This window comes from Leptopilina heterotoma, unplaced genomic scaffold (genome assembly GCF_015476425.1).
Source record: "Leptopilina heterotoma isolate Lh14 unplaced genomic scaffold, ASM1547642v1 Lhet_68, whole genome shotgun sequence".
In the NCBI taxonomy this organism is placed as follows: Eukaryota; Metazoa; Arthropoda; class Insecta; order Hymenoptera; family Figitidae; genus Leptopilina; species Leptopilina heterotoma.
Window position 1 is genome coordinate 302,660 of NW_025111157.1, and position 17,932 is coordinate 320,591.

General features: G+C 23.6%; 1 protein-coding gene across 1 annotated transcript; it reads left to right on the forward strand.

The window, feature by feature from the left end:
- Positions 1 to 17,445: 17,445 nt before the first annotated feature.
- LOC122510169 lies at positions 17,446 to 17,886 on the forward strand (the record flags this gene model as incomplete). Its single annotated transcript, XM_043624626.1, has 2 exons — positions 17,446 to 17,529; positions 17,608 to 17,886. Coding segments are annotated over 2 exons (363 nt in total), but the record flags the coding sequence as incomplete, so codon positions are not given.
- Between the last annotated feature and the right edge of the window lie 46 nt (positions 17,887 to 17,932).

The following is a 17,932-nucleotide window of genomic DNA, read 5'->3' on the forward strand; positions in this document are numbered from 1 at the left end:
AAAAATGTTATAAAAATACATTGAGATAGGAAATAGTATTCACTTATCTTTAGATAAATAAACATTTAGTTAAATAGTTGTTTAAACAAATTATTTTTATTTATTTATTAATGTTTAATGTTTTTCTAAGGATAATTTGTTTGAATAATTATTAAAAATTTGGAGGATAACAAAGCAAAGGTTCCTTTACGAAAAAGCAGAAGTATGATACCTGAGATATAAAGAAGAAATTACGATCAATGCATATATAACTAGTTAGAAGTAAATAAATAACAATACAATACTATTTCCTATCTCAATGTATTTTTATAACATTTTTTAATGTACATAAAAACGGTCTTAATTAATTAATTAATTTTATTTATTTATAATAATTATTATTCACAATTATTTTTCTATTCTATCTTTTTTTTAAACCATTATTACTTCCTCATAGAAGAAGTATTTAAATTATTGCAGCAAAAAAAGCAATATTTTCTTTTTTTATTATTTATAGGTATTTGTTTAAAACTATTTTGTTAACAACAATTGGAATAATATTTTTAATTATGTGTTTTGTGTCTTTGGACATACATGTTATTGTTAAGATACTTAAATAGTTAATTTAATATTTTTTTCAAAAATATTCAACAAATATTGCAATTGTAGGTTAAATTTTTTACTTAATTGTTTAAATAAACTATATTATGAAATGAAATTCAAAATTCCGGCTCAATGGCGATCTGGCGAATTTATCGCTTAAGATTTAGAAAAAAAGAAAGTCAAATTTCATCAAAAATTGTAGGCCAGCCACGCGGTAGAGAGACGTACCGCGCAGTAGAAAAAATGCAATAACTTTTTTCGTAATTGAGTGTCATTAGATTTCAAAACGGGTATCGAATCGTTATAAAATTCTCTTTGCAATGTAATTTGAACGAACTTCCTAAAATGTTGAGAACATTGTTTATTTTACAATTAAACAATTAATTTTTCAATAACAAATAGTAATTTTCAACAAAATTTTTTTTTTATTTTTTTAATTGAAAGTGCACTATTTAAGGTTTCCAAAAATATAAGTTTCATTAAAATCCGTTTATTATATTCCAAGATATGCATTTTTTAATTAAGCACTGTAAAAAACTTCAATTGTTTATAACTCAGAGAAATTTAATTTTTTTAAAAAATCCTTTGAACCGTTTAATAAACTCATAATGACGTTTACATTTCATATGTTGTCAATTGAATACAGTAAATATGAAATTTTACTGTTACACTTCAGGAAGCCTTACCCTATATTGACTATTTTCAAAGTTATTTTTTACTAATAATTAGTTATTTCAATCTAAATATCATAAAAGAGAAAAAAAATCTCGAGTTTTAAGAATTTCGGTTTTTCTTATTTTTGATAAAGGTAATTTTTTTACCAATGGGTGGAAATCAAAAAATGGGTAAAGTGTTTTTGAAGAGTTCAAAAATAATCAAGCTAAATGCTATAAAAGAGAAGAAGTGTTGAATTTTGACAATTCCGGTTTTTCGTAATTTTGATAAGGGTAGTTTTTTTTATCAAAGGGTGGAGCCAAAAAAATGGGTAAAGTGTTTTTGAAGAGCCCAAAAGTAATCAAGCTAAATGCCATAAAAGAGAAGAAAAAATGTTGAATTTTAAAGAATTTTGGTTTTTCGTATTTTTGATAAGAGTATGGTTTTTTTACCAAAAGGTGGAGACAAATAAATAAGTGAAGTATTTTTGAAGATCCTAAAAATAATTAAGCTAAATGCCATAAAAGAGAAGAACAAATTTAGAAACTCAAAATTTACTAAACTGAACGAAATATTTATTTAAACCAAATAAATATTTATTTAGGTTCAGGTATATTTTCCCTAAACAATCTTTGTTTGAAATAACCTAAAACCAAAGTTTACATACCAAATTATACTATCTGAGTCAAACATATGTAATTTTTTCTCCGAGCTAAAGTGATTGTTTTTTATAATATTTTCAATTTTATATAAATGAATTTAATATCCGAAATTTACATATATATAATAATAATAATCCCATTTTTCTCTTGAATGATTCAATGGCATTTGATGCATGAGACATATGAGCATTCTGGTACATGAATTTGATCAAAGTGTTTGATCGTCATCCTATATCGTGTACGAACTTATTTGAGCACGCATCGTCAAGAGAAATTAACTTTTGTCCGCACCCTCGAAATTACTCGGTCACGCGTAACAGTTTCATCGCCCTTTTCGTCAACCCCATGTGATTTTACTCATTTCCTAAGCGTACTTTCCCAGTTTGGTAAACTCGTTCGTTTGGGATAGACCAGCCGATATTCACTTACAGTTAATTTTCCGTGGAGTAACATGCTAGATTAAAAACTTTTATCATTAAGAATTTTCAGCAGGAAATTGTTATGTACGAGAGAGAGAGAGGGAGTTAATGTCTCCATTTTTTTATAACTTCATTACAAATATATACATTTTTCAAATCACTCGATTCTTTTTACCCTTTAGATAAAATGCTTTATTATTTATACGCATAAAGAGGCTTTGGATATTGACTTCAAGGAGCAAAAAAAGTCCTATTATAATTAAATCCTATTACTCTTGTTAATTAAATCGAAAAATTACCAGAGGCCGGCATGAATAAAATTTTATTTACAAAAATAAATTTCAATTTTGAAACAGTAAAGATGCAGAGCTCGAACTAGTAAAAGTATTTAAAAATACGGACTTTACGGGCCAAAAATGAAAAATTACGGTCCATTTACGGACCAACACTGACAAAAATATAACCAGTGAGAGTGAAATAATTTTACTTAAAACTACAAATTAAATTTTTCATAAGATCGATTTCTTCATGTTTTATAATAATTCATGATCGAGTGATAAAATCAATTCAATTATTATTTTCAAGAATTTTCAAATCCATTTCTTTACAACATTCAATTTTACGAAATTTCAATTATTCGTAAATTCTTCAATTAAATATTAGAAAATAAAAACTTAAATTAATACCAAAAAATTTAATTAAACTTTTTCGAAAAAATTAATTTTAAAATTCAATTATTTCTAAATATTCACGCTATATTGCTTTTACTATTCAATTATTATCTAAAATTTTAACTGAAATTCATTTTTAAATCAATTTTTATTAAAAAATTCTACTACAATTTAAATTATTTAAATACAAAAATAAATAGTTTATTGAATAATTGAATGTTTCTTAAAATTCAATTCCCACAAAGAATGTTATCAACAAATTGTATTAAAAATACAGTAGAGACTCCATTATCCGGACTAATGGATGCAGGCACTTGTCCGGATAATCGAAAATCCGGATAATCGAGTAAAGTACGAATTAAACAAATTTTTGATTCATAATTTTATGTATTTATTTGCATATCTATTAAAATAAGACTGAAACAAACTAAAACTTTTAAAGTCAACATTAATAAATATTTAGTTAGAAATATTTCAAAATATTTACATAAACATTTTCTTAAAATAATTAAAACACTTTAAAAACGCAACATTTCGTGTAAAGAAATTTAAAATAGAAGTTAACGGCTTGAGACCTTATAAACTTTATATTAAAAAAAAAAATTTTAATTTTAAATTTGTCCGGATAATCGAATATCCGGATAATAGGGGTCCGAATAAAGGAGTCTCTACTGTAATTGAAGTCCTGTGATAATTTTATTACTTATAAAAATAATTGAATTATTTCGAAGAAATTTATTAAAAATTTTGTAAATAATTGAATTCTTGTAAAATTTTGACAAGAATTTTATTAAAATTTTTTTAAATAATTGAATTTTGATGAAGAATTTTATTATTTAAAAAGATAATTGAAATTTTAACGAGAATTTTAAAAAAAATTTTTAAACATAATTGCAATTCTCCGAGGAATTTTTATAACTTTTGAAAATAATTGAATTTCTGCAATAATTTGTAACTTTTCCAAAATCAACTTTTTTTCGAGTTTTTAACCAAAATTCTTCCTTAAATGCTTTATTTTTAATAATTTTTGAAAAAGTTCTTTGAGTATTTTCAAATTCATTTGTTTACAATTCAATTTTACAAAATTTCAATTATTCGTAAATTCTTCAATTAAATATATATTAGAAAATAAAAACTTGAAATAATTTTAAAAGAAAATCCATTAAACTTTTTCAAAAAAATTAATTCCACAGTTAAAAATATGAAAAATTCAGATTCTCAAAGATTTTAATTTGAAACCTTTTTAAAATTATTCAATTATTTATAAAAATTCACGCTCTAATGCTTTTAATATTCAATTATAATCGAAAATCATAACATAACTGAAATCCATTTTTAAATTAATTTTTATTAGAAAATTCTACTAGAATTCAATTATTTACATACAAAAAAAACAATTTATTGAATAATTGCTTATTTCTTAAAATTTAATTCTCATAAAAAATTTTATCATTAAATTTTTAAATAATTGAATTCTTTTGACGAATTTTAATGAAATTTTTAAGAATAATAATTACATTTGTCGACGATTAAAATTGTATTAAAAATAATTAAAATTCTGCAATGAGTTTTTTTATTTATAAATAATTGAATTCCTAAAAAGAATTTTATTATTTACGAAAATAATTGAATCCGTGTAAAAAATTTGATTATTTATGAAAATAATTTAATGATTGATAAAAAATTTGTAAATAATTGAATTCCTGGGAAATTTTTTTATTTTATGCAAATAATTAAAGGTTTGCGTAGAAATTTATTAAAATTTTTTTTAAATAATTGAATTGTTTGTCACTGATTGTCAGTTAAAACCATGATTTTTAACAAATTTGTAAAAACAAATTTGAATATTTTCAAAAATTTTAATAAACAAATTTGTAAAATTAACTTTTTAATAATATTTCTAAATAATTTTTGAAAGACAAAAGTTTTACAATTACATACTATTAAAAAATGTCAAAAAAAAATGAAATTTGGTAAAATTTTTAAAAAATAATTTAAATTTAAATAAATCTTTGAAAAATAATTGAGTTTTTTAAAAAATATAAAATAAATAGAAAATTTTAAAAAATTTTAATTTACTTTGTCCGAAGGTTATTGAATCTTAAAAAATTATGATATAACAATTCTAAGAATTAGTTGTTTATAAATATTGTAATGTAATTTTTCGAAAATAATTGAAGAATTTTTGTATGATTTAAAAAACAAATTTTTTGAAAAATTATAATTAAAAATTTTGAACATGATTATTTTGTCCAAAATGTTAAAAATAATACTAATAAATTTTAATATTATTTTGTGTAATATTTATAAAATATTGAAAATAATTGGATTTTAAAAAATTAGTACGAAATAATTCAGAGAATTACTTTTTTCAAAACTATTTTAATGAACCTAATTTTCATTGATTTTCATTTTTATTCAATTTATACTTGAAGAATAATCATTCAAATTTTTGAAAATTAAATTATTTCAAAAATTTTTAATTAAAATTCTATAAAAGTTAATTTTTGAAAATTCAATTATTTTCAAAATTTTTATTTAAAATTCTATAAAAGTTAATTTTCAAAAATTATAATGAAATACTTGAAAAAATTATTTATTTTCAATGAAATTTAACAAAATTTGAATTATTCAAAATCTTTTTAATTGTATATTTCAAAAATTTAATTAGAAAAATTATTCAAAAGTAATTTTTGAAAGATTTGTTTATAGTTATGCTTTTCACTCTATAAAAATCGAAATGAGTTGCATTTTATACTAAAAATATGGTATTTTGTTGCAACACTTGGAAGAAAAGTCGAAAAAGTCGCGATTTTTTAAAATAAATCGAAAAAAGTCGCATTATTTGAAAATATTCGAAAAAGTTATAATATCCGATGCCTGAAATTGTTTTACAATTTAATTTTCTAATATTTTTACAATATTCTGAATCTAGGGGAAAATAATTCTTATTTGACATTTTGACAGGTTCGACTGTAAATGAAAAATATTTTGAAACCTAATATAAACGACAGAAGAAGCAATTAAAATTGTTTTAAAAATAGACAACCCCCCAATTTTTTAACGGCTCCCATTTTATTTTTCTCAACTTTCTAAAATGCTTTTGACGCATATTTTTTTTCCATTATATTGATGATTTTCACTGGAATTTATATTCTCTGATAATAGTAATTGGCCAATCAGTGTGCGCGTATATACTCCGGTAGTTTCCAAAGCGCGAGAGAATTGAACCATATTTCCTGGATTCTGTCGCGACGGGAACCGATAAATACAGACTTTGCGAGTGGCAAACCTACCTCCCCTCATACCCCTTTGTGGTATCTCGAACGGCTTAATGGCAACGTTAACTACCGTATTATTTAACGGGGATTTATTCATTGCAGTCAGACGATTAAAACTACGCCACAAGAAACCCGACAACTAAAGGTGAAAAACGTTTGAGAAAGAGAAATAAAAGTGTGGTAGTGAATAGGATATATAACTTGGAAGGTGAAAAAGTCATGGATGCTGAACAAGATTCTTTGATCTTTACTCATGAAAAATTATATCAAAAAGAATTCTTTTTACGAAAAAAAAATATTTGTATAAAGAATATGAATTTAAAATTATAAAAACCGCAGATATTTTGCTCAGGGAAAAACACCATTTTCGTCTGTTTGCGTTTTTAAAAACGTTCCTTCTTTTAAAAACTCGAAAATATAATTTCGAAAAAAGAAGAAAATACACTAATTGCTTTCGAATCACGAGAAGAATTTAATTTGCCAAATTTTTATTTACTTAAGAACGTTTATTTAAATACGAATATTTTTTTAACTGTATAAATTTTAATGGAAATAATTGCGCCAACATGAGTGTCGCAGACGATTTCCGAAATGATCGAATTCATTGTTATTCATAACCTCAAAATGTCACTTTGAGAAATAACATTAATAAATTTTATAGCCTTATTTTTATATTGTATTTTTATAATACCTTAATCTTTTTCGAAAATAATATAATTTAAATTCCCCTAAACTACCTATTTATAATTTTTACGATTGTGAAATAAACAAGGAAAAATGTTTCCCGTCACATTTTCACTCCTTTCTTTACGTTGGTCGAATATATCAAACTTCGAATTTATAATTTATAAATAAATAATAATCTTCGAAATTCATTCGAATATTTCGAAATAAAAATAAAGAATATTTCATAATAAAAATAATTTTTAAAAATAATAATTTATAGTTTTACCTTGAAGATGCAATAATTTTGAGGTTATTAGAAGTAATTTACCTTATTGATTATTTCCTGCGCTCCTTCCAATTCCAATGCTTCCAATGAAATGTGAAAATTTCCAAACACTTATTCATTTCCAGTATGTATTTGATTTCCTGCGTGTCACCTATTGAGAACAAAAACAAAAAATATTGTTCTAAATAACAGTAATCAATTATTTACTGTCAAATGACAATTTTTGTAACAATAAAACTGCAATCACGGCAAAAAATGACACTCGACATCTAGCGGGAAAAACATGAAGTTTGTTGTACAAGAAAAATGTAGGGAAATATTCAGAGCACTTTTAATTTTTAATAATTCAAGCAATCTTTGATTTCAAGGTAAAAAAGTATGGAAAATATTCAATTCTGAATATTTCTCCGTATGTTGGATTTTTCACAAACGTGTCATTTTTAATGCAAAGATTGTTAAAATTATCCGAACTTTTATCATATTTACAACCAAGTTACGATATTTCGCAATTTAGTTTCAATAAAATATTCTATGAAGCAATATATATTTTCCTGAAAATTACTCCAAAATTTGTACTAAGCCACGCGAGACGAAAAAATCAATAAATCGACACGCTGGCAAACATCGATCGAAATCCAACAAAATCAACAATTTGCCAATACAATCCAACAAATTATTGTTAAATTTCAGTAAAATATTGTTTAAACCATCATTTTATGAAGAAATATTGAGAATCTAATGGAAAATTAATGAAATTTTTACCTCATTTTATCAAATATAAGAGAAGCACTGTAACGCCATCTTCATTGATACGACGCCATCTTGAATGCGTGGCGTCGCTTTTTTCGCTTTTCTCAAAAATCGTCATCACCTCTCAAATATAACGTTTTGTGGTAAAATTTTTGTAAAATATTGTTCAAAACAACTTTTAGTTTAAGAAACAATGAATATTTATGGTAAAAAGTAGTAAAAAATATAGGATTAAAAGTAAAAAGTTGAGAGCTACATACGATGTCAACCTACTTGCTGGTGGCGATGCACGGAATGACACGAATTTGCACGAACTTTGCCAGTAGTCGAACCTCAACAGGTTGGGCAACATAAGAAAAATTATTTTCAAATTTCCATTTGATTAATTACTTTTTTATCACAAATTAACAAAGAAAATGTTAAATAAATGTAGAATTTTATTAATTCAGTGAAATATCTAGAGAGGAATTTTTAATTTCGTTAAGAGAATATTTATGAAAATTGTGTGAAATATGAAATGTATGAAATTCACATATTGACAGGTTTACCAACGCCACAACCACTTTTGGCGGCAAATTATCCACAATTTAAAATTGCACTATTTATTTATGTATAAAAACAATGTTAATAATTGTTTATAAAATATTATTATAATAAATGTCTTTATAGTAACTGTAAAGAAAACTAAAAATATGCAAATTAGATAACTAATGACAAAATAATAATAATTTAAATTATTTCTCTGAATTAAAAAAAATGTTTCAATTAATTATTGTCAATTAATTCTATCAATAGAGATCTCAATCTAATAATAGTAATGATATAATTTAAATTTAATTAATCAATTAATTAAATAATTTTTTATTATTTACTATATATTATTATTAATTAATTAATAAATTTAATTTATAACAAAATAATATTTGTAATAATAAAATAATGATCTCAATAGTAATTATTTTTTTATAAATTTTGTAATAATAATATTTATATTTATATAATTTTTCTAAGTAATAATACTTCTTCAAATAAATTTTTTCAACAAGAGAAATTAAATGTTAATAAAATTTGTCCGAATAATGAACAATTTAATAATAATAATTATTATTATTATTAATCAAATTAGGAATAGTTCTTATTATTTTTATTAATTTAATAATTTATAGCGACAATAATATTTATTATTAATTTCGCATTAAAAAATAAAACATGTTTATAAATATTAAATAATTTTTAGAATAAATATTTTCAAAAAAAAAAATTGTTAGTAAAATCCGGCCGAAAAATAAATTTTATTATTATGTACGGATTAACTATTATTAATTATTGTTATTAATATATTAATAATAATTAACATATTATCTATTAATTAATAATAATATATTATTATTTATTAATATATTAATAATAATAATTAATAATATTACTATTATCAAAATAAAAATAAATTAATAATATAAATAAAAATATTTGTTGTCCATAGAAAAATAAAAAGAAATAAAAGAGGAGAAAAAGTAAATTAAAGAAATAAAGAAAATAATAATAAAAAAATAAAGAATAATAACAATAATTTAAATTATTTCACTTAATTAAAAAAAATATTTTAATCATTAAATATTAAATTAATTATTATTAATATTAAACTAGCCAAACTATCCGCGCGCAAGCGCGCGGGAATGTTGTATGGGGCTGCTTATTTTAAACAATTTAAAAAATTTTAAAGAAATAATTATTATAACCTAACAAAGAGATTTAACTAACTAAAATTCAAATAATTTCACTCAATGGTCTCAATTTAAATAGAATTTACATTACTAGACTTAAACTATGGCTAGAACAATTACAATTAGTATCTGGGTCATCTTTTGCATTGCTTATTTTATAAAGCCATTTTAAATTAAATACTTTTTAAAGAAATAATAATTATTACACACTGAAAAAAGTTTTATGTACTTGAAATAGCAATAAGTTTCTCTAGAATAACGAAAGTATTAATTGAAGCACTGAATAATTTCGCTACTAAAGTGAAATCTGTAGTTCATCCAGCTAAATATTTTTTGCCGTGCATAACGAAAAAAGAATTAAATTAACATCAGATTTTCTACATTAAAAAAAAAACGAATTCAAATAGAAATTAATCATTTTACAACTTAACCAAATTCACCCCAGAAATGACTGAATTCGATAATTTAGAAGAAAGTCAGACAAAAGCAGGGTTCCTACAGAATCACGAAATCATGGAAATCATGGAAATGGTATGGAATTTTTAAAAGGCTTCTGAAAATCAGGGAAATTTAAGAAAAACGGATTTTTGAAATTTTTCGAATTTTTGATAATTTTAGATTTTTTACCAAAGAGTCGAGACTATTAAATATGTAAAGTATTTTCCAAAAGCACAAAAATAATGAAGCTAAATCCCATAAAAGAGAAGAAAAAATGTTGAATTTTAAGAAATTCGGATTTTTGAATTTTTTCGAATTTTTGATAATTTTAGATTTTTTCCCAAAGAGTCGAGACTATTAAATAAGTAAAGTATTTTCCAAAAGCACAAAAATAACGAAGCTAAATTCTATAAAAGAGAGGAAAAAATGTTGAATTTTAAGAAATTCGGATTTTTGAATTTTTGATAATTTTCGGTAATTTTAGATTTTTTACCAAAGAGTCGAGACAATTTAATAAGTAAAGTATTTTCCAAAAGCACAAAAATAATAAAGCTAAATCCCATAAAAGAGAAGAAAAAATGTTGAATTTTAAGAAATTCGGATTTTTGAATTTTTTCGAATTTTTGATAATTTTAGATTTTTTCCCAAAGAGTCGAGACTATTAAATAAGTAAAGTATTTTCCAAAAGCACAAAAATAATGAAGCTAAATCCCATAAAAGAGAGGAAAAAATGTTGAATTTTAAGAAAATCGGATTTTTGAATTTTTGATAATTTTCGATAATTTTAGATTTGTTACCAAAGAGTCGAGACAATTTAATAAGTAAAGTATTTTCCAAAAGCACAAAAATAATGAAGCTAAATCCCATAAAAGAGAAGAAAAAATGTTGAATTTTAAGAAATTCGGATTTTTGAATTTTTTCGAATTTTTGATAATTTTAGATTTTTTCCCAAAGAGTCGAGACTATTAAATAAGTAAAGTATTTTCCAAAAGCACAAAAATAACGAAGCTAAATTCTATAAAAGAGAGGAAAAAATGTTGAATTTTAAGAAATTCGGATTTTTGAATTTTTGATAATTTTCGGTAATTTTAGATTTTTTACCAAAGAGTCGAGACAATTTAATAAGTAAAGTATTTTCCAAAAGCACAAAAATAATGAAGCTAAATCCCATAAAAGAGAGGAAAGAATGTTAAATTTTAAGAAATTCTGATTTTTGAATTTTTGATAATTTCCGATAATTTTAGATTTTTTACCAAAGAGTCGAGACAATTTAATAAGTAAAGTATTTTCCACATTAAAAAGTTTGACATTAAAAAATATATAAAAAATGCCAATACTTAACCCACAAAATTAAATTTTCAAAACAAACAAATGAATGCAGATAATTTGCTAACGGAAAGGAAACTTACGATTATTATAATGTATGTATATGTATATGTATATTTCTATTTTCTATCAAAACGTATAAAAAACAAAAGAATAACTATAACTAACTTCAAGTGTGGACAGAGATCCGGAAATCTGGAATCACGACGATTATTATATATAATATTCTTTTAAAATGAATAAAAAGTAAAATAATTAAATGTAAAATATGTTTCATTAATTTCATTAGTATTGTAAATTAAAATAATTTGAGATAATGAAACAAAAGGTTATTCAGAAATAATTTTTTTAAACTAAAATTAATAATTAAAATTATTATTTAAAAAATTTAAATTAAAAATTCTATTTCAAATATTAGAAATTGCAGACAAAAAATTTAAATAAAACATTGGAAATTTAAGTTACAAAATTAAAATCAGAAATTAAAAACTGCTGTTAAAAAGTCAGAATTAACAACTAAAAAATACGGTTAAAAACTAACAAATTTTAATTAAATAAATGATTTTTAGCATAATAAAGTGAAAATGTGGACCAAAAAAAAATTTTTTAATTTCAATAATTAATTATAGAAAAATTTAGTAAATTAAAATTTCATTTAAAATCAAGTATAAATAGAAGAAAACGAATTTTTTTCTCTTTGCACCTCGAAGTAATTTTTTTTTTATAGAAAATATTAGTTTGAATAGTAATCGACGAATTATAATCAGCATAAAAATGATAGCGTCATAGAGACAGCGAGATGGAGAGAGAAAGAGAGGAGAGAATTTTTGAAGAGAGAAAATGCGGTTTCATCTCTAGCTATTGGGAGGATTTGCATCTCATGACGCGCCGCTGCCGAATGAAACGAAGAGAAGCATTTGGGGGATGAAGAAGGACAGAAGTAAATGCCTATAGTTATAGTTGAGCTCTCAGAACGACAAAGACAGAGAGAATATGGTCGATGAGTCTAGCCTAGAGCCCAGCCCGGCTGGTTCGTTGGGTGCCTGGCTGACTGAACCTGGAGAGCACGTCTAGCCCTCCAGCTCACACAAACTTCGTCTAGACACTCATGCGCCTTCAATGAGAAAGACCATAGCGGGTTTGGCAATTTACAGCACACCTCTCATCGCGACTACATCCTCTCTAAAACCACATTGACTCTCTATAGATGCCTTTCGTTTACGATCGTCTCCTTTTCACTCCTTTTTACTCCTTTTTACTCCTTTCCACGATTCTCCCATTCTTCACCAAAAAAAAAAAGCAAAATAAGAAAATTCAAACTCAATCTCACGTTGTCCTTGTCTCGAAAATTTTTTCGCCCTTCTTCTCTCATTAAACAAATCTTTGACATTTTTTTCGCCATTTAATTTTTTGTACTAAACTATTTACTATTTAAACTATTTGCTATTTACTATTTAATAATTATTGCAATATTATTCAAAATTACAAAACTGAACCTTATTCAAAAATAAATAAACAAATTATTCAGAATTTAAAATTTCAAATGCAAATTTTCCTAATTTGTTATGTAATCTGAAAGTTTACAGCAATAAAAGTTTTAACAGCAAGAAATTAAATTCGTTTGATTTAAATTAATTAAAAAATTATAAATTCACTAAAAATTTTCCCTACAAGGTTGTCACAAAAAATTAATTTTTATTTTCCCTGACTTACAGAAAAAATTTTCACTTTTTCCCTGACCCTAAAGAATATTCTGCGATTCACTCTAAAAATGATTAGATACTCGAAAAAATGTTCTATTACATTTATTTACAAATTTCTCTAATTGTAAAATTATTCGTAAACAACAATAACTTCTTTTTTAAATAAATATTTATTCATTATTATTTTTCCATAGAAATCAGAATTCTTCAAAAGATTCAAATTCAAACTCTGAAATTCAATTAATTTTAAGAATATTTATTATAAAACATGAAGATATCGAGCACTCCGAGTCGAAGACTCGGAGTAATCGATATCTTCATGTTTTATAATAATTTAAATTTCCATAAAATTTTTCAAACAAAAAATTAAATTATTTACAAAAATTTTAATAAAATTAAAAAATATAATGAAATTTGCTGAAATTGAATTATTATCAAAATTTACTATTTTCACAAAATTTCTCAAAAGAATTCAATTATTTTTAAACAATGTAATAAAATTCGTTGCAAAAATTCAATTATTTTCATAAAGAATACAATTCTTTATAGGATTTGAATTATTTAAAAAAAATTTAATAAAATTCGTTGCAAAAATTCAATTATTTTCATAAATAATACAATTCTTTATAAGAATTCAATTATTTTAAAAAAATTTAAAAAAATTCGTTGCAAGAATTCAATTATTTTCATAAATAATAAAATTCTTCACAGGATTTCAATTATTTAAAAAAAATGTAATAAAAATAAGTTGCAAGAATTCAATTATTCTCCTAAATAATCAAATTCTTTACAGGATTTCAATTATTTTTAATACAATTTTAAGTAGATTTTTTTCGAAAAATGTAATTATTTTCAAAAATATTATTAAAATTCTTCGAAAGAATTCAATTATCAATTATTTTAAATACTTTTTGCAAAAGTTCCTTTAGAATTTTCAAATCCATTTGTTTACAATTCAATTTTACAAAATTTCGATTATTCAGAAATTCTTCAATTAAATATTTAGAAAATAAAAACATAAAATAATTTCAAAAAATTTCGATTAAGCTTTTTGAAAGAAATTAGTTTCATAGAATTTTTAATTAAATGGATAAAAAATTCAGATTTTCCAAGATTTTAATAACATTTTTTAGAATAGTTACATTTTTCGAGGAATTCAATAAAAATGTATTAAAAATAAATTAAATTCTACAATGAGTTTTATTATTTATGAAAATAATTAAAATAATTGCGAAAAATTTTATAAAAAAGTTTCAAATTGATTTTTTTACAAGAAATTTATGAAAATTCTATTTTTAATAATTGAATTCCTGTGAATATTTAAAAAATTTAATAAAAATTAAATTATCTAAAATTTGAACTGAAATTCATTTTTAAATCAATTTTTATTAGAAAATTCTACGAGAATTCAATTATTTAAAATTTAAATACTAAAAATAAATAATTTATTGAATAAATGAATGTTTCTCAAAATTAAGTTCTCATAAAAAAATTCGAATAAAATTGTATTAAAAATAATTGAAATTTTATAAAGAGTTTTATTGTTCATGAAAATGATTCAATTTCAGTGAAAAATTTTATTATTTATTAAAATAATAATTGAATTATTGCTAAGAAATTTATGAAAAATTTGTAAATAGAATTCTTGTGAAACTTTTATTAATTATGAAAATAATTTCATATTTGCTTAGAATTTTTTATGAAAATTTTTGAAAATAATTGAATTTTGGAAGAAGAATTTTATTATTTTTAAAAATAATTGAAATTTTGGTAAGAATTTAAATAAATTTTTGTACATAATTGTATTTCTTCAAACATTTGTAACTTCTCTAAAATTCAATTTTTTTTTTTGTGTTTTTAACTAAAATTCTTATATAAATCCATGATATTTAATAATTAATTGAATATATATATATTAAAAAATTTAACTAATTTCAGAAGAATTTGAATTATTAAATTTTCGTCAAAAATCTAAGTTCTTTAAAATTTCTAATTAAATTCATTCAAAACTGAAATTTTATATAAAATTTCAAATTGAAACCTTTTGAAGTTCATTTATTTATGAAAATTTTAAACGCAACTCTTTCAAAATTGAATTAGTTTTGAAATATTTGAATGAAATAATAGAAATTTAAATAAAATAATAAGTAATAATTTTGTAATAGTTCTTGAAGAATTAAGCGTTATTTATAAAGAAATTATTGTCAGAACTATAATAATCTTATGAATTTTAAAAATTTAATTTTTTCCAGTACTTTTAATAAAAATCCCTGACTTTTCCCTGAATTCCCTGATATGTGGCAACCCTGCCCCTAAATTTCATTAATCTGAATTTGCAAAATTTGGCTAATTTTTAAATTTGAATTAATTAATTACCATTTAAGCGAATTTTTTATTTGAAAAAATATCAATAAAAGTATTTATATTGACATTTTGTCAAATAGAAAATTCGCTTACATGGTAATTAATTCAAATTTAAAAATAGATTATTCACTTAAAAAAAACTTAATTTTGTTTTTAAATATTAGTTTCAAAAATAATGTTAGTGTTTTCACTGAAACATGGCATTAAAAAATTGTTTCTTTTTAGAAAAAAGAATCAAAGATCTGTTGAACATTAGACAGAGGGTTAATCCTGGTAACGTGACCTCTTAAGCGAGATTGAAGGAGGCGTAATTCCCTTTAAAGGAATCAGTCATTTATCAAAAGCCCAAGGCAAGTGAGAAAGGAATGAAGATGAGAATTTGATGAAGGAGTGCGGGGTAGACGACTAAACGGGCTGACGCTTTAAGCGATGTAAGTTACAGAAATTTCGCCTTCAACTGGTCTCGGGGTGCAGATAAGTCGTAATCTCGCCTCCTCTGAATCCAAAACTCTGTCTCTCCAATTTATATCCCTGCTCCCGTATATACGTAACTTGAATGACGCTTGCGCGCGATTACACATCCAAGGATGGTTTGGTTGCTCACGACGAAACTCCCCAAAACATTTCTCCATAGACAAGCGACACTGTCGCTTGTCGTTTGACTTTGAATTATTTCCTCGCCGAACATTAATTATTAACTCGTCTCTCTAATTTCCATCACGTTTCTCAAGTATTTAACAATACTTCAAATACTTCAATAATTCATTGTCGTCATTCGATGATAATTCAATGATTCAATATTTCAATAATTTAGTAATTCTGAATGCAGTAATTCAATATTTCAATAATTCAATGATTCAGTGACTCAATAATTCAATAATTCCAAAAAAACAGTTTGAATCATCACCGTTGTTGTTCAGAGACTCGTAGAATTATTTCCACTCTTTTTTCTCGACCTGTAAAGAAAAATATCAAATTAGATTAAGAGTGAAAAATAAAAAAATTATTTATTCATGAAAAAAAAATTTTTTTTTTTGTACCAAATGATGCATGAGGAGTCTCTTCCATCCGCGCGTTAAGAGAGATGGATGGTGAAGCGTCTTTTGCACTGGTTGCTTAAAAGCTCTATAACTCTCCTGCTGTCTGAGTTTGTACTTTCTTTGCCCGCGAGACATCGAGTTCCGTTGAATTAATCTACTGCCAGTGAGAAGACCCTTTTTAGGGCAAAGGTTTCCTTTGCACTGCTATATAGCAACCAAGATTTCCGCAGCATTATCGAGCAAACAGACGCGATTCATGTTACGTAATTCGCCATTCTTTTCACCTCAAACAATAAAAACATTTTCGTTTCCTTCTTCTCGAAAGAATTATTTCCCATCTGTTTATTTAAAGTATTAATAAGAAAAGAATTCCAATAGTTAAAATTTCAAGAATTTTCCACCTTTTAGTAATAAAATAATCATTCCAATGGGTCTCAACGAAAAACGAGAAATCGACAGGGAGGAAAAATTGATAAAAAAAGAAACAAAACGACAGGATCGACGTGAGAAACGTGGATATTTTACCAACGGTCCTGTCACCATTGACAATATTCGGTAATTATTTTCTTTCCTCATTAAAAAACAAATCAATTTTTAAATATATTTTTATCTCTATTTATCAAATTATAATCTTTTACAAAACTGTACATTTTTTTGCAATTTTTTATTTTAAAGTTATTTTAAATTCATTTTAAATTCATTATTAATTCTAAATTCATTTTAAACTCATAAAAGTATAACTTATAAAGTTATAATAAAAATTCAAAAATATCTACAAAAATTGAGAAAATCTCTCTTTATATGTAAAATATAGAAAATTCTTTTTCCTTCTTAAAATTTCTAATTCTTCTTTTTCTTTTTTTTCAAAATTATAAAAGTAAAGAAGTAATAAATCGAGAGAAGAAGACACAAGAAGATTGGATGAAAAAATACAATTACCTAACTGGCGAATATTTTAAGCAGGTTGGTAACCATAATTTGTATTCGTTGTTCGTTGGGACACACTGCATACGAATTTCTTCTGGGTGTCATTGACCGTAGGTTCTTGTTGAAGAATGCAAAAAAGCAGGACTGCCATTTAATACTTTTGAGGGGAAAAAATTGTCCAATTCCATGATGGAAAAAATTCCATTTTCATTAAAAGCATCGTCAGCAATTCCAAAAACAAGTTCAGCACTCATTGGTTGGAGATCGTCAATTCTTGAGAATAATTTAGAATATGTTGGTCCATTTTATGTATCACCATTAACGACATTGGAACCACCGTTAGAATCTGATGGATTTCAAATTAAAAAGCAAAGATTTATTATTCTTGGATGAATTCATTTAGAGAATTACTCCTTTAAAGTTGTAATCCATCTTTTAA